Below are 25,655 nucleotides of genomic sequence, written 5' to 3'. Positions count from 1 at the left end.
AGATGATTCAACTAGACTTATTGGATCAATGAAACGAAAACCCCGAGAGACATGTTTGCAATGTCAGACATCAACATCTTCATTCAGTTAGACACAAGTAATGAACTATTAATTCATTATTAATTGTACAGTAAGTGACCTATGAGATGATTCCTAATTAACATCAAGTCCCTCCTGGCAAAGATCTTGAAGTTTGTAAGAGCAGATGGCTTTGCATGTTTTTGCTGGTAGGACTTCAATTAGAGATCAGTTGTATTTTAACTTCAACACATCTGAACTCTGTTTCCTAATAATTTTTCTTTTCTATTTTTTTCTACATTTAGGCCATGTCAGTGCTAACTCCACATCAGAGGGAAATGATGGCAAACTCAACAGAGGCAAATGCATCTCTCAGCAACCTAACAGGCTTATTTGACACTGAAAGAGGGAGTTCGTACAAAACAGTCGAAGTGGTCTTCATTGTGATTGTGGCAGGATCTTTAAGTTTGGTGACCATTATTGGAAATATTCTGGTCATGGTTTCTATCAAAGTAAACAGACATTTACAAACTATTAACAATTACTTTATTTTCAGCTTAGCCTGTGCTGATTTGATTATTGGTGTATTCTCTATGAATCTGTACACCATTTACATTGTAATTGGCTACTGGCCTATGGGCCCAGTGGTGTGTGATTTATGGCTTGCTCTAGATTATGTTGTCAGTAATGCCTCTGTCATGAACCTTCTTATCATCAGCTTTGACCGCTACTTCTGTGTGACAAAGCCCCTTAGCTACCCCGTGAAGAGAACAACTAAGATGGCAGGGATGATGATCGCAGCTGCTTGGGTGCTGTCATTTATCCTGTGGGCTCCTGCCATTCTTTTCTGGCAGTTCATCGTAGGGGGGCGGACAGTTAATGAGGGTGAGTGCTATGTACAGTTCTTCTCAAACCCAGCTGTTACTTTTGGCACTGCTATAGCTGCTTTCTATCTCCCTGTTATTATTATGACTATTTTGTATGTGCACATATCTCGTGCCAGCAAGAGTCGGATAAAGAAGGATAAGAAGGAGCCTGAATCAAACAAGGGCACCGTTTCTCCCAGTCTAGTGAAGGGCAAAATAATGAAACCGAATAATAACAACATATCAAATACGCCTGATGGGTTGAAGCACATCAAAATGCAAAATGGCAAAACAGCTAATGAAATAACGACTGATAATTGTGGCCAAGGAGAGGAGAAGGAGCTCTCCAATGAATCATCTTCCCTCAGTGTGGTCCCATCATACCAGAAGGCCGAAGGGGCGATCCAAGAGAGCACACCGGTCTCTACTACACAAAGCCGTTTCAGGATGGACAACTCCAAACTCTCCTGCATAAAGATAGTTACCAAATCTCAAAAGAGTGACTACTGTGCCACCACAGTAGAAATAGTGCCAGGTAACAGCAGCAAGAATGGGAATGACAGAGAGATCAGAGCAGCTCAGAAGATCATTAAAATGACCAAGACCCCTGCTAAGAAGAAGAAGGTAGCTGTAACCCGAGAGAAGAAGGTGACCAGGACCATTCTGGCTATTCTCCTGGCATTTATCATCACCTGGACCCCATACAATGTCATGGTGCTCATTAACACCTTCTGTTCAATTTGTGTCCCCAACACAGCCTGGACTATTGGATACTGGCTCTGTTACATCAACAGTACCATCAACCCAGCCTGCTACGCACTGTGTAATGCAACCTTCAAGAAAACCTTCAAGCATCTTCTCTTGTGTCAGTATAAGAACATTGGTGCAACTAGATAAAAAAACAACTACAAGCACAACTGTATGAACACTTTATACATATTGATGATGATGACTTTCATAATGTATATCTATAAATGTGTGTAAGTAATATGTTCAATGTGCCAAATTATGGTTCAAGTAGACATATATGTAATATGATGGAAGCACATTTGAATTATATCCAATGAATTTGTAATGTCTGTTATAAATGAAGGGTGTGCTGATTATTAGAATGTATTTGTGAGTGAACTGGATGATAAACTTGCCCAAAATTAAAGCATCATAAAATATAGCATAAGCATGTTCAGAGGGAAATGTTCACTTTTACAAGATTACTCAATATAAAAGATATTAATGAGCCTCTACAGTGTAATATAAGTTACCCAGTTTCTCAAAATCATACAATGCCCATGGTATTTGTGTTTCTAGTGTGCGTACCCTCTGTTACCATGTTTAGAACAGTTCTGTTTGGGTTGTTTGGATACTAGTTCACTCATTATTGTGAAAAATACATTTGAAGAAAGAGAACTATTTCCATTTTAAACTGCTGATGGTTCTTCTGATCTTCTAATAATTCGTAGTCCTGTGGCCCAGGCTGATGCCAGTGCACCAAATTGGTTCCTCTAATGGATTTCTGTTCTTTATCACCACTAAACGCTGCCCGCAAAGTAATAAGAACATAACAGCCTTGAGCTCAGTGTTCACTGAACAACAATAACCCACTGCCTTTAGGCAAATTGAGCTTCATTAGAATCCGTAGATTCTTGGCCGGGTTCCGCTTGTGGCACAGAGTTTCACGTAAAGGAAACTAAGTAATTTGGTAAAACTTTGCGATCTATGTGCTCTTTGTCACAAAATCCTAAATGGATGTTTGTAAAATTCCATTGTGTCCCTCCAGCTATCAAGCCTGTTCTCAGTCTGTCTAGCTGAGAGAGTGAGTCAGTAGTGTACAGAGCCCCTTACCCTCTGACATTAGGATTACTCCCTGATCATTGTATCGGATGTGTACTTGCAGTAAGGTAAGGTGTAAAATAACAACAACAACGCACACACATTTATATAGCACCTGTAATGTAAAAGAAGTTCACAGAGGAGTAACCAGAAGCAAAGAATGACAAGAATTGATCCTAAAAGAACGTTATCAACCAAAACGCACTTTCTCAATCCAAAGCTGAAGGTATATGTGGATAATATTTGGTCATTTTTTGGGGTGTTGGATTTTAGTTTCTGGCATGCCTATCGACATTCCAAAGATAGGTAGTCTGGCTCATGTTTGGTGCAAGTAAAAAAATTAACTAATAATTCTTCACAGAAATCAATGTGATTTAATGCGTTTATAGTTAGGAACAGAGGAGTGTAATGTACTGCTCTCCAAGGATCTGTACCTCCCCCCCCTCAACATGTGGGCGGACCGCCATCTAGGTATGATTCTCATTGCCTCACAATGCCTTTTCCATAAGTTTTTAATGCCGCCACATTGTGTCTCCTAAGTAAAGGCTCATCCCAAGTAGACTATTTTCCTCCCACTGGAGGTCCATCCCAAATGGATGAATTTCCTTTAGCTAACAGCTTCTGAATTGCCAAGGGAACATCTTATCTTCTCAACTGACTTGGCTTTTCCAAAAATTGTACGCATATTTCAAGGCATCTTGATATGCTAACAATTACAGTGTTGTCACTCCAACCAACTTGCAATAGATTGGAATCCACAGTTCCAATGTGTTGCAAGTTTTCAGACATTACTAGATGAAGCGCTTGCCACAGTGATGGAAGGATTGCACCATTGGGATGACAGGGGTGGTCAAAGGAAATGAAACAGCTGACCTTGTTCACCTCGATTCACAATGTGTAAGTCTCTGGTACCTGATTTCTGCTACATTCAGAGTTTCTTGCACACCACAGACGATGAAAATTGCCGTTCTTTGCAGCTGTTGCTGAAGGAAAACACCTTTGTCAAGCCTCAGCTGATCTGGAGTTTTAATTCTCACAAATGTCTGAAAAGCTTATTATTAAACAAGTGAAATGACGGTAAGAGATCCGATGTGTTTGCAGAGAAAAGGTTGTTGCAATTTTAGTAAATGGATTCTAAAATGTGAACTTGATTTAAAAAAATACATAATTTGTCTTCTTCAATGAATATTAGAACAGAAGAACCGTTCTGTGTTTCCAGATATTCAGCTGCACCTATACTCAAATATTCCGTGTTAAAATGTACAGGAGCTCCGTAGTATAAAGAAATTAGCATAAATACCACATGTGTGTTCAATAACCTGTCGGGTGTGTCCAGTTTAAAATAAAAAGCCAAAAAATTGTCTTTGAACAGGTATGTTTTTGTCAAACTCTTCATCACCCTGGGTTGATAAGATCTGAAATAATTATCTCTGATTTCAAAAGGTAGAGGCTATGCTGAATTATGGGCTACATGCCTCAAATAATCAACACACTCTTTCTGTAACTATGTGTACTTTGCTTATTGATACTTCTATGAATATTGCATCTCTGTTAGAATTAAAGATCTTCTGGCAGAGTGATCATTTCATTAAAATATGTGTCACAATGGAAACTTGTATTTCCATCAGGTCATAGCCAGTGAATCATTAACAATATCTTAACATAGAAATACTATGGGACAATAGGGCTAATGTAAGGTGTCACTCCTTACGTTCCACATCATTGACTTCCTTTAGCTGTCTACCCATTGTGGCTAAATGACATGAAGCCAACACTGACTTGTGCTACTGGCATCTTATTAGTAACTCAATCATGCTCTCAAAAGTATCCACACCAACAGATTTCTACTAACGACCTTTTGATTTGTGTGCCCATTAACATCCTCAATATGTACGTACAAAATCTCACAGTCCAGTGAAGTTTCCGTTCTCTGATATACTCGAACAAGCAGAAATGACTGCATTGTAATCCATGAATGAGACAAGACTCTGATCAATGAACAGTGCTGTGAATTTGAGCACTCTGATATGAAGATAACATTCCCTTGTCCTTAATGCCATCATTCTCTCATTTTGTTTTTATTTAGAGCTCAATATTTGCATGAACTGTTGTATTTTCAATAGGGGCTGTTCTGGGAACAATGAGCCATAAAGGTGAGGTCCAGACTGTTAGACACCAATGTGCCACCTTTCTAAATGCTGGTGAACAGCAGCAGTGTAGTTATAGGCTTACAGCCCTCACACCAGAGATTACACCACAGTCTGGTGATGGATTTATCAGGCAAAAGTGCTTTATTGGGTTCAGTCCCTTATATGTTTAAACCTGAGATCAGCGGGGAACAGATCTGCTGGGAAACTTCAGTGGAAATGTTAGTATCAGGCCTGACAGTGAAAAGGAGCTAAAAATGGGTGAGAATGCACTGTGTTTAAGATCAGCACTGAAATACCAAACAAGTTACAGAGTATCATCCATGGTAAGTTTTCAAATTATTTATTATAATTAGTACTGGCATTAGCAGTTTAATTATTTCATTGCTTGGTCAAAGTTAAAGCAATGTGACATTGTGTTTCCCTTACAGTCTGCATACACTGGTAGATTATTAATAACAGACACCGGTTGTATTGGAGCATACATTCGCATTTCAACAAGTGATCTCATTAGATGCACATAACACACCATTTCATTATGGAAATTTATTAATAAATGATGCATTCATAATAAATTATCTATGTGTCAAAATAGAACTAATTATGGTGTCATAGTTATTGATAGGAAAAATTCAGCTTTATGATTAATTAATTAAGAATGATAAATGTGTGAAATGACATAAAGTATCCTAAGTGTTTTATTACTAATTGGTGGCAGTCTTATGCACTAACTAATGCACCGATTGAGATCTGTATGTCAAATATGTGTGTGTGTGTATATTATATTTATGTGTAGGAAGAGAGCAAGAATATATACATATATTTATATGGAGTGAAAAGACTGATATATGTATATATGATGTATAGATATTTATATATAATTTTTTTTAATCATCACAGTGTAATGGCACAGCAGATAGGGCCACCATCATGTGATGCTAGGAAGCCATTGTATGCAGGTTTAACACAAAATGAGATCCGGATCTCAGCCACGCTGAAAAAGCTGATGAGGAGTGTTCACAGTGCCTCTGTGTACATCAAATGACAGTTAGCCAAAAGTGTCATTGGCACTGATATGGGTAGACATTGCTTGCTGTGCTCTCGTGTACATATGAAGTGTGTGGCCCATAGCGAACCAGAAAAGGGTAAAATGAAGTCTATGGCTGCTATTCTCTAAAATGTTTCCAGTTACAATTCTTTTTGTTATTTTACATTCAGATTTTATAGTCTATTGCAGGAAATATCAGCTTTGCTGGATTTTCTTTGTTTGTTCCTGGGATGTAGGCATCGCTAGCATTATTGCCCATCCCTAGTGGCCCTGAGAAAAGATGATAGGTTTTGTTCCCTAAAGGACATTACTGATCCAGTGGATTTTTATGACGATTTGACAGCTTCATGGTCACTAATACTGATACCAGCTTTCTATTTCCAGATTATTTTAGAAATGAATTCAAATTCCCAAACTACTATAATAGGATTTGAACTCATGTTCTCTGGATTAATAGTCTAGACCTCTGGATTACTAGACCAGTAACATAACCACGACAGTATCATACCCGATTTGTACAAATGTGCTGTGATGTGCTGTGTCTTTGTTTAGTTTTATGGTGTTTGAGAGTAGGTATAAAGCAATTGGTGTTTCTGTGAGAGACCCATGTGTGCATGTCATAATTTATAAAATATAATAGTCAAGGATGCTGATTTGGAGTTTTCATGAACAAATGGACAGAACTGCTGGGGATCCTTTTCACCACTTGGGTGGTAAGCTGGGAAGAGTGTATCACCTGCCCATTATAGGAACCACCCAATTTTAATTTCTATTAATCTAAATGTAACTGAAAATTGGGGATGGGGTGGGATGGTTCCATAGCAGGCAAGCATTGCACTCCGCCAGTTTACCACCCAAGCGGTGAAGGTGAAGATTCTCCCTTTTGAGTGCAATTACCAAACCAGAGGTAAAAATTCAAGAACCCCACATAATAACAAAGGAATTTGATCTATTCGATCACTTTATACCAGTGGCCCTCATTAGTAAGGGGCAGAATTGCAGAATGCAATCCTCAGAAAATCCTGAAACCCCATGTAATAGCAATGGAATTTGAATTTTTCAGTCCCCATGCATCAATGTATATCTAGTATAATTTGATAGAACAAGTCAAACAGAAGCTGAGTTGCAATTTATTGGTTTTGCTTACCAAGTGACACTGCTGGGCTGAGTGTGCATAGGTTATTTGATAAGTTTGTCAGTCATTGGGCAAACATGGACGGCCAGCTATCCTTTCATCTGCATATGAAAAACTTCATCTCCATTCCTGAAGATGGAGACCAGGTTAACTTTCATAGCATCCAGTTAACTATTGCCTACATAGTAACAGTCACTGCTCAACAAAAGCAATTCATTTGTTGGAGACATTTTCAACATAATGAAGCACTACAAATGCAAGTATTGTTATATTATCAGTGCTTTGTAAATAAAATGCACATATCATTATTTTTGATTGAAGTCTAAGTCTACAACGGTTTTCAATGTTCCTTTTGTTATCTGTTTGATTATGTTGTTAATACTAACTCATTGGAAGTGTTACTTATTACAGTATTCAATTAAAACATTAAACTGCAACTATGATAGTTATTTGTTTATTAAAAAGTAGCATCTTAAAGTCAAACTATCAAACTATCAAAAACCTAAGCAATATAGAGGGAGATCGAAGAACGAATATGTAGGCAAAATTCTGAGAAGTGCAAAAACAATAATTACAGGCTAGTCAGCCTAACCTCGGTGGTGGGCAAATTATTGGAAAAAATTCTGAGGGACAGTATTAATCGTCATATAGAAAGGCATAGATTAATCAAGGACAGTCAGCATGGATTTGTTAAGGGAAGGTCATGTCTGACTACTTTGATTGAATTTTTTGAGGAGGTAACAAGGAGGGTCGATGAGGGTAGCGTGCTTGATGTAGTCTACATGGATTTTAGCAAGGCTTTTGACAAAGTCCCACATGGCAGACTTTCCTTTATTAGCTGAGGCATAGAATATAAGAGCAGGGAGGTTATACTTGAACTATATAAAACACTAGTTAGGCTACAGCTAGAGTACTGCATACAGTTCTGGTCACCACAATACAGATAAGATGTGATTGCACTAGAGAGGGTACAGAGGAGCTTTACGAGGATGTTGCCAGGACTGGAGAATTTTAGCTAAGAGGGAAGATTGGATAGGCTGGGGTTGTTTTCCTTGGAGCAGAGGAGGCTGAGGGGGAGACTGAATTGAGGTGTATTAAATTATGAAGGGCCTAGATAGAGTGGATAGGAAGGACCAATTTCCCTTAGCAGAGAGGTCAATAACTGGGGGGCATAGATTTAAAGTAATTGGTAGAAGGATTAGACAGGAGTTGATGAGAACTTATTTCACCCAGAGGGTGGTGAGGATCTGGATCTCACTGCCTGAAAGGGTGGCAGAGGCAGAAACCCTCATCACACTTAAAAAATACTTGGATATGCACTTGAAGTGCCGTAACCTACAGGGCCACGGATCAAGAGTTGGAAGCTCTTTTTTGGCCGGCACAGACACAATGGGCCGAATGGCTTCCTTCTGTGCTGTAAATTTCTATGATTCTATTAAGAACACACTAAAGTCTGATGCATGTCTAAAGCTTTATCTAAAAAACTCTTCAAACATGCATCAGGAGTTACTTGTTCCAGATGTGTGGTTACACTTTCTATGATTAAAGATAAACATCCAACAGCCATGTTAATTTTTGTTAACTTCTCTCCAAGAATGTTATGTAGTGAACTCTGACCATACCCTATCCTATCCCACCATGTATGGACCTGATTAATGTCTGTTCAATTATATCGTTCAAGTTATCTTTAAATTTCTGATGCTGCCACACTTTTGGGATTCTCCTATTTGCACTGGCAGGCTCCCTTTTGGTGGTGGAAATCCTGCTGGGAGCCCTTCTGTTATAAATCTCATCATTCATCAAGAATCTACTCATGAAATAACACTGGACGGCCAGCTGGTGGCGCCGTCCAAGGAGTATAAATACTCGGGCGCCGGCCCCAGCTTTCCAGGGACATTTTGTAAGACAAGGAACTAGTGAAGTACAACTAGACCTCCATGTTCTGAAACAAGTTGATTAAATTGACATAATAAAACTCACTACACACTTGGTTTGAGCATAAAGCAACCCTAACTTATAAACAACAGACAGCTAGCTTGGCAGGGCAAGGCCAAGCTATGGGCTCTTGTGTGGAATGTTATGCCTCATCTAATCTAACTAACTGAAGACATTTTATCTCAAAGTCTAATACAAGCCTCCAGGAAAATGAAACTTATGCAGTCCCAGTGAAACATAAATTATACATTAAACTCTTAATTGTCTCGAGCAAAAACACAGAATCATGTAAATACAGTATTATTCACGTAGCCACATACATTTTTAGGAACCCCTAGTTTCTAACACCTTAATATCTTGAAAACTTCAATCAAATCACACCTTATTCCAGGGAATACAAACCTAGTTTGTGTAATCTCTCCTCGTAATTTAACCCTTGGAGACCCTCCCTGCATTTCCTCCATAGAAACATAGAAACATAGAAGATAGGAGCTGGAGTAGGCCATTCGGCCCCTCGAGCCTGCTCCGCCATTCAATGCGATCATGGCTGATCATCCAAATTCAGTACCCGGTTCCTGCTTTCTCCCCATACCCCTTGATCCCTTTAGCCTTAAGAAATGTATCCAACACCTTCTTGAATATATTTAATGAACTGGCCTCCACCGCCTTCTGTGGTAGAGAGTTCCACAGGTTCACCACTCCCTGGGTGAAGAAATTCCTCCTCATTTCTGTCCTAAATGGCCTACCCTTTATCCTTAGACTGTGTCCCCTGGTTCTGGACTCCCCGGCCATCGGGAACATCCTTCCTGCAGCTAGTCTGTCCAGTCCTGTCAGAATTTTATAAGTTTCAATGAGATCACCTCTTATTCTTCTAAATTCCAGCGAGTACAAGCCCAATCGACCCAATCTCTCCTCATACATCATTCCTGCCATCCCAGGTATCAGCCTGGTGAATCTTCGCTGAACTCCTTCCATGGCAAGAACATCCTTCCTCAGATAAGGTGACCAAAACTGCACACAATACTCAAGATGTGGTCTCACCAAGGCCCTGTACAACTGCAGCAAGACATCCTTGTTCCTGTACTCAAACCCTCTCGCTACGAAGGCCAACATACCATTTGCCTTCTTAACCACCTGCTGCACCTGCATGCTTACCTTCAGCGACTGGTGCACAAGGACACCCAGGTCTCGTTGCACTTCCCCTTCTCCCAATCTATTGCCAATCAGATAAGAATCTGCCTTCCTGTTTTTGACACCAAAGTGGATAACCTCACATTTATCCACGTTATATTGCATCGGCCATGTTTCTGCCCAATCACCCAACATGTCCAAATCATCCTGGAGTTTCTCGACATCCTCCTCACAGCACACATGCCCACCCAGCTTTGTGTCGTCTGCAAATTTGGAGATATTACATCTAGTTCCCTTGTCTAGATCATTAATATATATTGTGAATAGCTGGGGTCCAAGGATCGATCCCTGCGGTACCCCACTAGTCACTGCCTGCCACTCGGAAAAGGACCCGTTTATTCCAACTCTTTGCTTTCTGTCTGCCAACCAGTTCTCTATCCAAGTCAATACCTTGCCCCCAATCCCATGTGCCTTAACTTTACATGCTAATCTCTTATGCGGGACCTTATCGAAGGCCTTCTGAAAGTCCAGATACACCACATCCACTGGTTCTCCCTTATCTATTTTACCAGTTACATCCTCAAAAAGTTCCAGTAGATTAGTCAAGCATGATTTAGCTTTTGTGAATCCATGTTGACTTTGTCCGATCCTGTCATTGTTTTCCAAGTGCTCTGCTATTACATCTTTTATAATGGACTCTAGCATTTTCCCCACTACCGATGTCAGGCTTACCGGTCTGTAATTCCCCGTTTTCTCTCTACCACCTTTTTTGAATAGTGGGGTAACATTAGCTACCCTCCAATCCATGGGTACTGTTTCAGACTCCATCGAATGTTGGAAGATGATCAGCAAAGCATCAACTATTTCTAGGGCCACTTCCTTAAGTACCCTAGGATGTAGATTATCAGGCCCTGGGGATTTATCGGCCTTCAATCCCATCAATTTCCCTAACACCATTTCCCTACAAATACTGATTTCTTTCAGTTCCTCCCTTTCATCATACCCTATGTTCCCCGGCATCTCTGGGAGGTTATTTATGTCCTCCTTTGTGAAGACAGAACCAAAATATGTATTTAATTGGTCAGCCATTTCTTTGTTCCCCATTATAAATTCCCCTGATTCTGACTGCAAGGGACCTACGCTTGACTTCACCAATCTTTTTCTCTTCACATATCTATAAAAGCTTTTACAGTCAGTTTTTATGTTCCCTGAAAGCTTACTCTCATATTCTATTTTCCCCTTCTTAATTAATCCCTTTGTCCTCCTTTGTTGAATCCTAAATTGCTCCCAATCCTCAGGATTATTGCTTTTTCTGGCCAATTTATATGTCCTCTCCTTGGATCTCATGCTATCCCTAATTTCCCTTGTTAGCTACGGTTGAGTCACCTTTTTTGTTTTATTTTTGTACCAAACTGGGATGAACATTTTCTGTAGTTCATCCATGCGGTCTTTGAATGTTTGCCATTGCCTATCAACCGTCAACCCTTTGAGTGACATGCCCCAATCAATCCTACCCAACTCGCGCCTCAGACCATCGTAGTTTCCTTTATTTAAATTTAGGACCCTAGTCTCTGAGTCAACTACTTCATTCTCCATCTTAATTAAGAATTCGATCATATTATGTTCGGTCTGACCCAAGGGGCATCGTACAACAAGATTGCTAATTAATCCTTTCTCATTACATAATACCCTGTCTAAGATGACCTTATCTCTGGTTGGTTCCTCGACATATTGGTCCAGGAAACCATTCCATAAACCCTCCAGGATTCCTCCTCCACAGTATTGTTACTAATTTGGTTAGCTCAATCTATATGTAGATTAAAGTCACCCATGATGACTGCTGTGCCCTTATTCCACGCTTCTCTAATTTCCCTTTTAATGCCATCCCCAACCTCCACCTTACTGTTTGGAGGTCTATATACCACTCCCACTAACGTTTTCTGCCCCTTGGTATCTCTCAATTCTACCCATACAGATCCCACATCAGCAGAGCTAATATCCTTCCTTACAATTGTGTTAATCCCTTCTTTAACCAGTAATGCTACCCCACCTCCCTTTCCTTTTTGCCTATCTTTCCTGAATATCGAATACCCCTGGATGTTGAGTTCCCAGCCTTGGCCATCCTTGAGCCACGTTTCCGTAATCCCAACCAAATCATATTCGTTTACCTCTATTTGCACAGCCAATTCATCCACCTTATTACGAATGCTCCTCGCATTAAGACACAAAGGGGGAGAAATTCGGTTGTTAGCGCCACCGATCAACGCCTAAAGATGCCGAGAAGTGGGGCGCTAGCCAATTTCTGGGTGGGCGCAAGGCACCTCGTGCTTCGCCCCATATTGAGCATGCATTTAGCACCGGCGCTAAATCTTAGCGCACGCTCATGGGCGCAGGCTGATTATGACATCATTTGAGTGTGCAACACCTTTTGGGCACCCTGGACTGGAAATTCAGTGGCGCCCCCCTCTGTAGCGCCTGGCGCTAATAGTGACAGCTTACCTGGACCTTACCAAGTCGCTCTCGGGCTGGAGAAGCATTATTTAAAGGGGACTGGTGTGGTTTAAAAGCGGCAGCCATTTTTGGAGCACAACTTCCTCGAGAGCTACAAAGAGTTGCTGAGCTGCACACTGAGAGCCATTTGTCCACTGAGCCAGCACAGGCAGACGATCTTCAGCCTTCTGACCATCACCTTGCTGTTGGTGAGCCTTGACAACGGGGAACCTTCCTGTGGGCACTTATTATGGGTGCTGCATTGGAGGGGAACGTCCTGCTGCTGAATCATCTGGAAAGGGCACTGAGACGCTGGGAGAGGGGGGCGGGCATGGCCAGACGGAGGATGGCCAACAGACATTGCCACAGCAGACCTTACACTGGCAGTGTTTTCCGACAGCAGTCTTCCTACATGAACATGCCGGAGGAGCAGTGTGTCAGAAGGCTGCGATTTAGAAAGGAGGTGGTGACTGAGCTGTGCCAGCTGCTTCAGCCAGATCTGCAGCCTTAGATAAGGTGCAGGACATCTCTGTCAGTGGCTGAGAAGATGCCTGCTGTCCTGAACTTCTACGCGAGTGGCTCTTCTCAGGCTGCGCGTCAGAGGCTGATCAGAAGTGGCTTCTAGGCCCCTCTCATGGAATGCTTGCTACCATTCCAAGAACAGGAATGGAACCGGTCTGATACCCCCAAGCCTGTGAAGGGCAAGATGCATGTAAATAGCAGGCATGGCCATTGTAAATGAAGAAAGTGTTTCATTACACAAAATGTGGTTCCTTCAAACATGAGAAAGCTATGGCAACAGAAAGCAAAACTAATACACTGACATATAACTGCCTCTCACACCCGGGAGACTGTCCAAAACATAAATCACATTCTGACCATCTTCCTTGGCCTTGATTCCACTGCGCCAACCAAAGCATCCAATGCCCCATCAGTGAGGCGTTCCACCCTCTGCCTCACCCTTTCCATGTCTTGCTAGTCTGCTGCGCCAGAGGTAGGCTCCCATCGCTTTGAAGGCCGACAAGGCAGTGAGTGTGTCTGGTGATGCCGATTGACCTGCCCCTTTAAGAGCTGGCTGGCACCAGTGTGTCTCAGGGAAAGCGATTATTGACAGCACCTTCGCTGCGCCCCGCCGCCGCAAAATTGGGTTGCGCCGCTGGGTTTGCGCCTTAAGATTAGCATGCAGCGCCGGATTTAGCGCTGCAATCACCTTTAGGGGCGCTGCAACCCAATATCGCGCTAGGTGACGCTAAATTGCGCCTGGCGCTAAACTTTGTGCATCGCCAGGACTAGCGCCCCAAACGCGGCTATACCGAATTTCTAGGCCAAAGCCTTCAGGCTTATTTTTTTTAACGCTGTTAGACCTATTAGAATTATTATTTACTGCGGCCATGTTTGATTTAAACCCTTGGGCCTAGAAATTCACTTTGGGGCGGCCAGCTCGCTCGCGCCCAAAAGTTAGCGCTGGGCGGGGAGCCATTAGCGATCGTCAGATATTCAGTGTTAGCGCCCCAAATCGGAACCGGGCGCTATACCAGGGTGTGCCCGCCTCCGCTTGGGGCGCTGACACTGAATTTCGGCTCTCTTGGCGCCGCTGCGCCAGCCACTGCGGAGCGGCAGGCTGCGGTACTGCAGGCCTCCTCCTTCTCTTAAGGGGGAGCTGCCTGCAACGGGGAGATCGCCACTGGAGAGTGCCGGCAAATGAGCCCGGCACCACGGAGAAGTGCCGGGTTCGCGGAAAGCAGCCGGCAATGCCGCGGGGGGGGTGGGGGAGGAGGAGGCCGGGGAAGGAGGTGCGGGCAGGCGGCTGCCGAAAAAGCGGCCGGCCGCACCTTCACCTTTAAAGCGCCCCACTAAGGCTACAGCACGGCCCCGTTTTTTGGTCGCTGTTTGCGGCCGCTTCGGAGGAGGCGGCCGCTACTAAATATCGGGATCTGGCCGGTTTCGGAGCGGAATCGGGGCGCTGCGCACACCGATGACGTCATCGGTGCCGGCGCAGCGCTAACGGCTACCGCCGCCAATACCGCTGCGCTGAATATCAGCGCAAACTCATTTTTGGTGCAGAAGCCCTCTTTAGGCGGTAACTGGCCGCAAAGCTGGCAGCGCCTTAATGAATTTCTAGGCCTTGATTTCTCTGACTGCCACTTTTGTTTTTCTCCTTCCTTTCTTTTGCTTTTATCCTTGTTTCCCTTTCCTCTGTCCCCCTGCTCAGGTTCCCAACCCCCTGCCATCTTAGTTTAAACCCTCCCCCAGAGCACTAGCAAACACACCCCCTAGGACATCGGTTCCAGCCCTGCCCAGGTGCAAACCATCCGGTTTGAACTGGTCCCACCTCCCCCAGAACCGGTTCCAATGTCCCAGGAACTTGAATCCCTCCCCTGGCACCATTCCTCCAGCCACATATTCATCTGAAATATCCTTCTATTTCTACTCTGACTAGCACGTGGCACTGGTAGCAATCCTGAGATTACTACCTTTGTGGTCCTATTTTTTAATTTACCTCTTAACTCCCTATATTCAGCTTTTAGGACCTCACCCCGGTTTTTACCAATATCGTTGGTACCTATATGCACCATGACAACTGGCTGTTCTCCCTCCCCTTCCAAAATGTTCTGCAGCCACTCTGAGACATCCTTGACCCTTGCACCAGGGCGGCAACACACCATCCTGGAGCCTCGTTTGCGGCCGCAGAAACGCCTATCTATTCCCCTTACAATAGAATCCCGTATTACTATAGCTCTACCCCTCTTTTTCCTCCCGTCCTGTGCAGCAGAGCCACCCCTGGTGCCAGGAAGTTGGCTGCTGCTGCTTTCCTCTGATAAGCCATCCCCCCCAACAGTACTCAAAGTGGTGTATCTGTTTGAGAGGGGGATGTCCACAGGGGGCCCCTGCACTACCTGCCTGCGCCTAGTACTCTGCCTGTTGGTCACCCGTTCCCTTCATGCCTGTCGAACCTCTACCTGCGGTGTGTCCAACTCGCTAAACGTGCTATTCACGATGTCCTCAGCATCGTCAATGCTCCAGTATGCATCCAATCGCAGCTCCTGCGCCGCAATGCAGTCTGTCAGTAGCTGCAGCTGGATACACTTCCTGCACATGTAGTTGTCAGGGACACAGGAAGTGTCCCTGAGTTCCCACATAGCGCAGGAGGAGCATACCACGTGGCCAGGCTGCCCTGTAATGACTTACCCTTTAATTAATTGAAATTAAATTAAATCAATCAATCCCACCAATTACACTGCAGTTAAATGGTTTACCAACAGTCCCCATTACACCAGAGAGACCTTAGTAACTATAAACTACAGAGTTAAAGTTTAAAAAGAGAGTAATACTCACCAACCAATCACCTACCTGCTTTCTGGTGACGTCACACTTCAATTACTTTTTACTTCTCTCCCTCCCTCCAGCCCAATATATTCTTCCTAAGGTGCGGTGCCCAGAACTGCTCACAGTACTCTAGGCGTGGTCTAACCAGGGCTTTGTATAGCTGTAGCATGACTTCTAGTCCATAGTATTCTAATCCTCTAGATATAAAGGTCAGCATTCCATGAGCCTTTTTGATTATCTTTGTACCTGTCCATGACATTTTAATGAAAATGCCCATGGATATCTAAGTTTCTTTGTACCTCCACTGCTTCTAGCTTTTCATCATTTAGAGGGTACTCTGATCTATCCCTTTTAGATCCAAAGTAGATGATCTCACACTTGCCTATATTGAAATCCATTTGTCACAGTTTTGCCCATTCACTTAATCTATTAATATCCCTTTGTAATTTTATGCTTCCATCTACACTGTTTACAATGCCGCATATTTTTGTGTCATTGGCAAACTTGGATATGTGACTCTCTATCTCATCATCTAAGTCATTAATAAATACAGTAAATAATTGAGGCCCCAACGCAGATCCCTGTGGGATGTCACTAATCACATCCTGCCAATTAGAGTACCTGCCCATTATCCCTACTCTCTAAGAGGGCTAGACATTAATTATAGCCAAGGAATGGGCGGTGTCAGTAGAAAAGTTGGAGAATTAGACTGCACACAAAATTTGTGCTCACTGCTCAAAAAATGATTGGAGTCCTAATTCAAGTCTTAAAGCCCAAGCTCATTGGCATTACATTCAAAGGGTGGACCTCATTCTCAGCCTTGCTGTCTGTGCAGCTGCCTTAGAGAGAGAAGGAGGTGGTCTCTCTGGGAGAGGAAGAGGAAGAGGAAGACGAGGAGCTGACTATAAAAACGGATTGTAAAAGCTTCTATAGGTATGTGAAAAGGAAAAGACTGGCGAAGGTAAATGTAGGTCCTTTACAGTCAGAGACGGGAGAATTTATAATGGGGAATGAGGAAATGGCAGAGAAATTAAATGAATACTTTGTTTCTGTCTTCACAGAGGAAGACACAAAAAACCTCCCAGAAATACGAGTACTAGCAAAATTAATGGGACTAAAAGTTGATAAATCTCAAGGACCGGATGACATACATCCTAGGGTTTTGAAAGAGGTGGCCATTGGAATAGTGGACGCATTGGTTGTCATCTTCCAAAATTCTATAGATTCTGGAACGATTCCTGCCGATTGGAGGATAGCAAATGTAACCCCGCTATTTAAGAAAGGAGGGAGAGAGAAAATGGGGAACTAGAGACCTGTTAGCCTCACACCAGTAGTTGGGAAAATGCTGGAATCTATTATAAAGGATGCCATAACTGGGCACTTAGAAACTAATAGTAAGATTGGGCAGAGTCAACATGGATTTATGAAAGGGAAGTCCTGTTTGACAAACCTATTGGAGTTCTTTGTGGATGTAATTAGTGGAGTAGACAAAGGGGAACTAGTAGATGTGGTGTATTTGGATTTTCAGAAGGCCTTTGATAAGGTCCCACACAAGAGGTTGGTGAACAAAATTAGGGCACATGGAATTGGCAGTAATATACTAGCATGGATTGAGAATTGGTTAACAGACAGAAAACAAAGAATAGGTGTAATGTATACAACATTGAAGGGACTACTTTGTTTTGCGGATGTACATCCTTAGTTGCGAGCGTATATAACAGACGCATATCGGTTTGTACAGTCAGTGCCGAAGTTCCAGTTACCCAGTAAAGATCACTTGAAGTTACTCTCAGTCTCTGCTACTTTATTATTTTATGTAGTTGTGTATAGCGGTACAAACACAACAAATTGGCGATGAGAATTATGAACCTACGTCTTCCTATTCTGGCATCGCATCCAGAGGACACCGAAATTTGGAAGAAAGGAGTGAGAAGGCAGACAAAACGGAGCACGCTTGCTAAGCTAGGCAGGGGATACGTAAGTCAAGTGAAAAGTGCACAGGAATTGCATGACGCTAGCTAACTAGTAAAGAAAGAAAAATGGGTTTGGAAAGAAAAATGGCGACCATTGGCACGATTGCAGCATTTGATAGCAGCATTGAAGACTGGGCAACTTACATTGAAAGAGTGGAGTTGTACTGTGAGGCTAACGGAGTGGAGGTAGAAAAGAAAGCCACTGTTTTGCTGAGTGTTATGGGCGCAAAGACATACGGGCTGCTACGTAGTTTATTAACCCCTGAAAAGCCAGCAAACAAAACATTCAAACATATAGTGGACACACTCCAAGACCATTTAAGCCCCAAACCACTGCTCATAGCCGAAAGATTTAAATTCCATAAACGGAACCAGAGCAAAAATGAAAGCATTTCTGAATATTTGGCAAAGTTGCGCAAATTATCAGAACATTGCCAAGTTGGAGTGGGCTTATCAGACGCATTGAGGGACAGATTTGTGTGTGGCATGCAAAGTGAAAGCACACAAAAGAAGCTCCTGTCTGAAAAAGACCTCACATTGGAGAAGGCTCTGAGTATTGCAATATCAATGGAAGCAGCAGCACGTGGCACTTTAGAAATTCAACAAAAATCCCTGGAATATTCAACTAAAAAAATGTCACTGAAACAAGAAAAGAAGTGCTATCGCTGTGGCAAAATGTCACATGACCACAATGACTGTTGGTTTAAAGATAAAGGCCTAGAAATTGGGTATAGCCCCGCTTGAGGCATTAGAACTGGCGATGCGCAAAGTTTATAGCCAGACGAAACTTATCGCCGTCTGGCGCGATATTGGGTTGCATCGCCCCCAAAGGGGATTGAGGCGCTAAATCAGCCATTGCACAGTGCTCTTAAGGCGCAAAAGATCAGGCGCTACTCAATATCGACGCGGACGGGCGCAGCGCAGGTGAACTCAATTATGGGAAAGCACGAGACCCACAGGCGCCGGCCGGCTCTTAAAGGGGCGGGTCAGCCAGACTGAGCTTAAACACCCAACGCCCTGTAGGCCTCAGATTCGGCGCTCGCCCTTGTCTGGCGTTAGAAACTTGTGCATTATGGAGAAGGTTAGGCAGAGAGCAGAGCGCTTCAGCACTGAGGCTCTGGACCACTTGGTGGCTGCAGTTGAACACCGTCGAGAGGTCCTGTATCCGGATAATGGCAAGAGGCCAAATCAAAAGGTTTATCGGCGATCTTGGAGGGAGGTTGCTGTGAGGGTGAATTCCAGCAGCATGGCGACCAGGACCCCTGTTCAGTGCAGGAAGAAATTCAACGACCTCACACGGATCGTTAGGGTGAGTGATGGTTTACCAAACTTGTGATTCCCTCCATCTGCAGCTGACTTCGGGCACCCTGCTGCAATGATGCGCCAATGGCCATCTGTCAGTATGCACCCATGGCCCTTTCTGGCCACACACATGGACAGATGTCTCAAGGCCTCATGTAAGGGCTCTTGCACCATGGGGGGCATGCGATGAGGTCTCAAGGCCTCATGTAACAGAACCTCCCCTTCTTTCCCCTGCTGTCCAAGATGGCACAGATTAGAAACGAGCAGCGTCGAACCAGTGGCGGACCTGCACAAGTGGTCACTCTCACGGATCTGGAGGAGAGAGTGCACCAGATACTTGGAGGACGTCTGTCTGGTCCAGTGACCACTGCATCTGCCGACCCCATTACCGACAGCGAGGGTAAGACTCTCACCTTTTCCACCTGTTGCCTTCCACTGGGTCCCCCCGCCAGCATGCATCCTCAGTGTGCAGCCATGTCAGAGCCTTGCCGCAATCTGGCATGCCTTTCAGCAAACCTGTCCTTTTGCTGAAGCCACTCTTCCACCTCCCACTTTCAGATGAAGCAGCACCAACTCGGGCTCAACGCGCTGAAGCTGCCAGTGCCAGTGCCACCGGAAGTGAGGACCAGGAGGAATCTGGACCAGCCGTTGCAGAATCCGGGGAGCGGAGACATCTGCAGACTGGGGATAGTAGTCCCCTGGACGGGAGGGGGGGGTGGCTCTGAGGATGAACCAGTTGCCGGACCAAGCGGCATGGAGCAACGCAGGGGGGTAGGCAAGTTCGCCCACTGTCTCCCCGCAGGGCAAGGCAGGTCGTCATGACTGCAGCACAGAGTGCAGATGAGGTCTGTCGCCCTCCAAACAAGTTCCCATTCCGATGCCAGTTGGTCAAAAGGCTTTTAGGTGTAGTGGTGCAAGTGCTTCGGACAGGGTTGAAGGTACCAAGTACTGTAAAGCTCAAATCCCAGAACTCCGCTCCACATTAGCTTGCCAACTCTCTCTAGCAGCGAGCGCAATGAGCAGGCCAAGTGGCAGAAGATTCTGCAGTAGAGCTGTCCCCTTTAAATAGCGCCCCCCTACTCCGAGAAGGGCCTGTTAGCCCTCCCTCGAACTGTCACTAATAGCGCTGGGCGCTAAGGCTCCGGGCGCCACCCAATATGCGCTCAGGCACTCCTAAAAGGTGTTGCACACTGAAATGACATCATGAGCTGCTTGCGCTTGCGGGCGCGTGCAAACACTTAGTGCAGGCGCTAAATGTATAGTCAATATCTGAGTTGGCGCTATCTTCATAGCGTCCGCCCCAACATAGCGCTTTGCCCCAATTCTAGGTCTCTTTAGGCGCTCAGCGCCGGTGCTACCAACCCAATTTCTAGGCCAAAGACTGCAGACAATGTGGCAGATGAGGGCACATTGAAAGAGTCTGCAAAGCAAATAAGAAGCCGAAAACTGATACAATACAGAGTAACAAAAAGGTACATCAAGTGACTGAAAACAAGAAACCTTTCAAAGATAGATACAAGAAGGTACACCACGTGACTGGAGACAGTTCAGATAAAGAAAAAAGTGACACAGACTCAGAGGAAGAGGATCTGGCTTATCTAAAACTATCGTGTGAAAGAGACAGGGGATCACAGAATAATATGGGTTACTCCAGAAGTGGCAGGAGTTAGGCTGAAAATGGAGTTGGACACAGGCTCAGCTTTAACAGTGATCTCTGTACATGACTACAAGCGACTGTTTTCACACATACCGCTAAGGCCAACTAAAGTACTGTTAAAGACATACACAGGACAAAGAGTGTGCCCCAAAGGTAAAATAAAAGTGACAGTGACATACAAAGAGAAAAAAATACCGCAATTGAACCTCTATGTAGTGGAAAATGGTGGACCACCATTGCTGGGACACGAATGGCTCAGGAAAATACAGTTGGATTGGCACACCATCCAAGCACTGTTTGTGTCAGCAAAGGAGGACAGCAACGCCACTCCTGAGAGACTGTCAAAAATACTCTCTGACTCTCAGGAAGTGTTCAAGAAGGGAATAGGAACACTTAAGGGCATGAAAGCAAAAATTAAGATTGAGGTGAACGCAAATCCAAAGTTCCACAAGGCCAGACCAGTGCCTTATGCAATTCGCCCTTCAGTAGAAGCAGAGCTGGAGAACTTGGAGCAGTTAGGGGTCCAGTCCAAGGTGGATTGGAGTGAATGGGCCACACCAATAGTTCCAGTGATGAAGAAAACCTCCAGCACAAAATCAGGAAAGCCAAGAAAAGTTCGCATCTGTGGAGACTTTAAAGTGACTGTTAACCCAGTCCTCTGCACAGTACAGTACCCATTGCCTCGCATTGAGGACATCTTTGCTTCTCTGTCAAGAGGGGAACACTTCACAAAGATTGACTTGGCCCAGGCCTATCTCCAAATGGAAATTGATGATGCATCAAAGAAGTACCTGACAATAAATACGCACAAAGGCCTTTACCAGTACAATCGGCTGGTATTCGGAATAGCACCAGCTCCTGCAATCTGGCAAAGGGCAATGGACCAAGTCCTGCAGGGGATCCCAGGTACTCAGTGTTATCTTGATGACATCATCATTACTGGCAAGAATGACAACGACCACCTTTCCAACCTCGAACAGGTGCTCATCAGGTTACGGGAGTATGGGCTCTGAGCGAACTGAGACAAGTGTGAGTTTTTCAAAAAGGAAATCTCATACTGTGGACATGTGATTGACAAGGACGGTTTACACAAGTCTCCAGACAAGATTGAAGCTGTGATTAATGCACCAACACCTGAAAATGCGTCTCAGTTGAGATCATATCTTGGACTGGTGAACTACTATCACAAGTTCTTGCCCAACCTATCCACAGTGTTACATCCACTAAATGCACTGCTACAGACAGGGTCACAATGGAAGTGGAGTGACAGCTGTGAAAAGCTTTTCAAGAGAGTAAAAGACTCATTACTTCAGAAGAGGTGCTAGCTCACTTTGACCCATCCTTACCTATTCGACTGGCATGTGATGCTTCACCCCATGGCATTGGTGCCGTGTTGTCACATAAGTTCCCAGATGGCTCAGAAAGACCAATAGCCTTTGCCTCAAGATCATTGACTACAGCTGAACGCAATTATGCACAGATTGACCGAGAGGCCCTCAGCCTTGTGTGGGGAGTCAAGAAATTCAACCACTACTTGTATGGTCAACAGTTTACACTGTTTACTGACCACCAGCCTCTCATTTCAATCTTCAACCCAAGGAAGGGCGTTCCAGTGATGACGGCACAACGGCTACAGCGATGGTCACTCTTCCTAGGGGCTCACCTGTATGACATTGAATACAAGGGGACCAAGCAACATGGCAACGCCGATGGTTTGTCACGTTTACCACTGCCGACCTCAGAGAGAACTACAACAGTTGACTCAGCAGAGGTATATCACACAACAATAGTTGAGCGGCTACCAGTGACAAACTCCCTCATTGAAAGAGAAACACGCAATGACCCTACATTGTCAAAAGTTTATGACATCACTGTGAAGGGATGGCCAGCGCATGATGACTCATTGTTTCCAGCATTCTCAGCTAGGAGGGAGCAGTTATCAGTGTATCGGGGAACACTGATGTACGGCTCACGAGTTGTGATTCCTCCCAAGCTTCGTAACCGAGTGCTAGATGAACTGCATGAAGGTCACTTAGGTACGGTAAAGATGAAAAGCCTTGCCCGTGGTTACGTGTGGTGGCCGGGAATTGACAAACAGATCGAGGATCTGACAAAGAGCTGCTCAGGATGTCAAAAGGTCCAGAACGCACCACCACAAGCCCCTCTCCATCCATGGGAATGGCCCTCATCACCATGGCAACGTGTGCACATCAACTTTGCTGGACCGTTCATGGACTCCATGTTCTTGATTGCAGTCGATGCACATTCCAAATGGCCCGAGGTCATTAAAATGAAATTAACCACATCTGAAAAGACCATTTCAGTTCTGAGGACCATGTTCGCTAGAAATGGCCTACCAGAACAAATCTGCACAGACAATGGACGACAATTTGTCTCTGACGAATTCCAAGGTTTCATGAGGAAAAATGGAATCAAGCACTACACATCTGCCCCGTACCATCCAGCTACAAATGGCTTGGCAGAAAGATTCGTACAGACTTTCAAGAAGGCCATCAAAGCAATGTACAGCGAGAATCTACCACTGCAACACAAGATAGAGAATTTCCTCTTTGCTTATCGGAACGCAGTACACGCAGCCACTAATCAGACTCCAGCGATGATGTTTCTGAACAGGAACCTGAGATTTCGCATGGACCTTCTTAAACCGAATGTACGTCGTGATGTAGAGAACAAACAGTTCAAACATTTGAATGCTAAGCCAACAAGAAGCTTCAGTGTGGGACAGTCAGTTCTTGCTCGTGATTTCCGGATGGAAAAGTGGCAACCAGGGACAATATCCACAAGAGAGGGACCACTGATGTATACTGTGGATGTGGGAGAGAATGTTTTGAGACGTCATGTGGACCAAATTCTGGATGTTCAGGTGGAAAACACCCCTATACCTCGCCCAGACTCACCTGACATGGAAACAGACACTCCTGATTCATCAGCATCAGCACCAGCCTCATCCACAGCTGAGAGCTCTACCTGTGCTGATAGCTCACCTGATGCACCTGTACCTGTATAGTCTCATTCCCCAAAGCAAAAGAGTCTGGAGAGACGTTACCCAGAGAGGCAGAGGAGGCCTCCCGAGAGACTTGACTTGTAAAAGGGCTGTTGACAAAATAAAAAGTTATGTTGGAATTTGAATTTTGTTACTTTTAAGAAAACAAAAAGGTTACTGTAAAGACAGGCTCTCTATGTTAATTATAGAAATTTTGCGTTAATATACTATTAAACTAAAGGGGGAGGAAGCGTAATGTATACAACATTGAAGGAACTACTTTGTTTTGCGGATGTACATCCTTAGTTGCAACCGTATATAACAGACGCATATCGATTTGTATAGTCAGTGCCGAAGTTCCAGTTACCCAGTAAAGATCACTTGAAGTTACTCTCAGTCTCTGCTACTTTATTATTTTATGTAGTTGTGTATAGCAGTACAAACACAACAATAGGGATAAATGGGTCTTCTCAGGATGGCAGGCTGTGACTAGTGGGGTACCGCAAAGATCGGGCTTGGGCCCCAGCTATTCACTATCTATATCAATGATTTGGATGAGGGGACTAACTGTAACATTTCCAAATTTGCTGATGACACAAAGCTAGGTGGCTGTGTCAGTTGTGAAGTGAATGTGAAGAGGCTTCAAGGGGATCTCGACAGGCTTAGTGAGTGGGCAAGAACATGGCAGATGGATTATAATGTGGATAAATGTGAAGTTATCCACTTTGGTAGATAAAACAGAAAGGCAGAGTATTTCCTAAATGGTGAAAGATTGGGGGAATGCAGATGCTCAAAGGGACCTGGGTGTCCTTGTACATGAGTCACTGAAAGTGAATGTGCAGGTGCAGCAAGCCATTAGGAAGGCAAATGGTATGCTGGCCTTCATTACAAGAGGATTTGAGTACAGGAGTAAAGAAGTCTTACTCCAATTATATAGGGCCTTGGTGAGACCACGCCTGGAGTACTGCGTACAATTTTGGTCTCCTTACCTAAGGAAGGATATACTTGCCATAGAGGGAGTGCAACAAAGGTTCACGTGATTGATTCCTGAGATGGCGGGGCTGTCGTATGAGAAGAGATTGAGTAAACTAGGCCTGTATTCTCTTGAATTCAGAAGAATGAGAAGGGATCTCATTGAAGCATACAAAATGATTACAGGGCTTGATAGGGTGGATGCTAGGAGAATGTTTCCCTTGGCTGGGGAGTCTAGAACCAGGGGTCACAGCCTGAGGATAAAGGGTAGGCCATTCAGGACTGAGATGAGAAGAAATTTCTTCACACAGAGGGTGGTGAATCTTTGGAATTCTCGACGCCAGAGGGCTGTGGAGGCTTAGTCATTGGGTGTATTCAAAACAGAAGTCGATAGATTTCTGACTAGGAAGGGCATCAAGGGATATGGCGATAGGGCCGGTGAATGGAATTGAGGTAGAAGATCAGCCATGATCTCATTGAATGGCGGAGCAGGCTCGAAGGGCCGAATGGCCTACTCCTGCTCCTATTTCTTATGTTCTTATGACCACTACTGCTGCTACAAAGGGAGCAATTCTAACATTGCCTCCCTTAATTGCTCTCCATTTTGGGAGAGGAAGAGATTAACATCAACAACAACAGAAAGACCATCAACTGTTTGGAAGGAAGGAAAGCCAATTTAACATCAACAGGTGAGTGGTTTCGGTGCACTCTCCAAGAGTCTTTTTATTGTAGGTGGGGGGAGGAAAGAAGAAAAGGCCAGAACATCGTGGGGGTGTGTATGTGTGTGTGACCTTGTTAACAACTGGACCACACATACAAC

At 44.2% G+C, this 25,655-nt stretch overlaps 1 protein-coding gene across 1 annotated transcript; it reads left to right on the top strand.

Annotated features, from left to right (window-relative positions):
* Window positions 1-326: 326 nt before the first annotated feature.
* chrm2a (cholinergic receptor, muscarinic 2a) lies at window positions 327-7,434 on the top strand. Its single transcript, XM_086009043.1, has one exon. The coding sequence runs from the start codon at window positions 327-329 to the stop codon at window positions 1,779-1,781; it is 1,455 nt and encodes a 484-aa protein (XP_085865169.1). The 3' UTR covers window positions 1,782-7,434.
* Window positions 7,435-25,655: the final 18,221 nt, after the last annotated feature.

Source organism: Somniosus microcephalus, chromosome 16, assembly GCF_052327205.1.
Source record: "Somniosus microcephalus isolate GS21.2 chromosome 16, FLI_Smic_1.0, whole genome shotgun sequence".
Classification (NCBI taxonomy): domain Eukaryota; kingdom Metazoa; phylum Chordata; class Chondrichthyes; order Squaliformes; family Somniosidae; genus Somniosus; species Somniosus microcephalus.
Note: the sequence above shows the minus strand (reverse complement) of the source record. Positions and strands in the feature narration are given on the sequence as shown.

What these genes read in the sequence shown, in the direction of transcription:
- chrm2a (XM_086009043.1), top strand. Translation starts at nt 327, where the DNA reads ATGTCAGTGCTAACTCCACATCAGAGGGAAATGATGGCAAACTCAACA.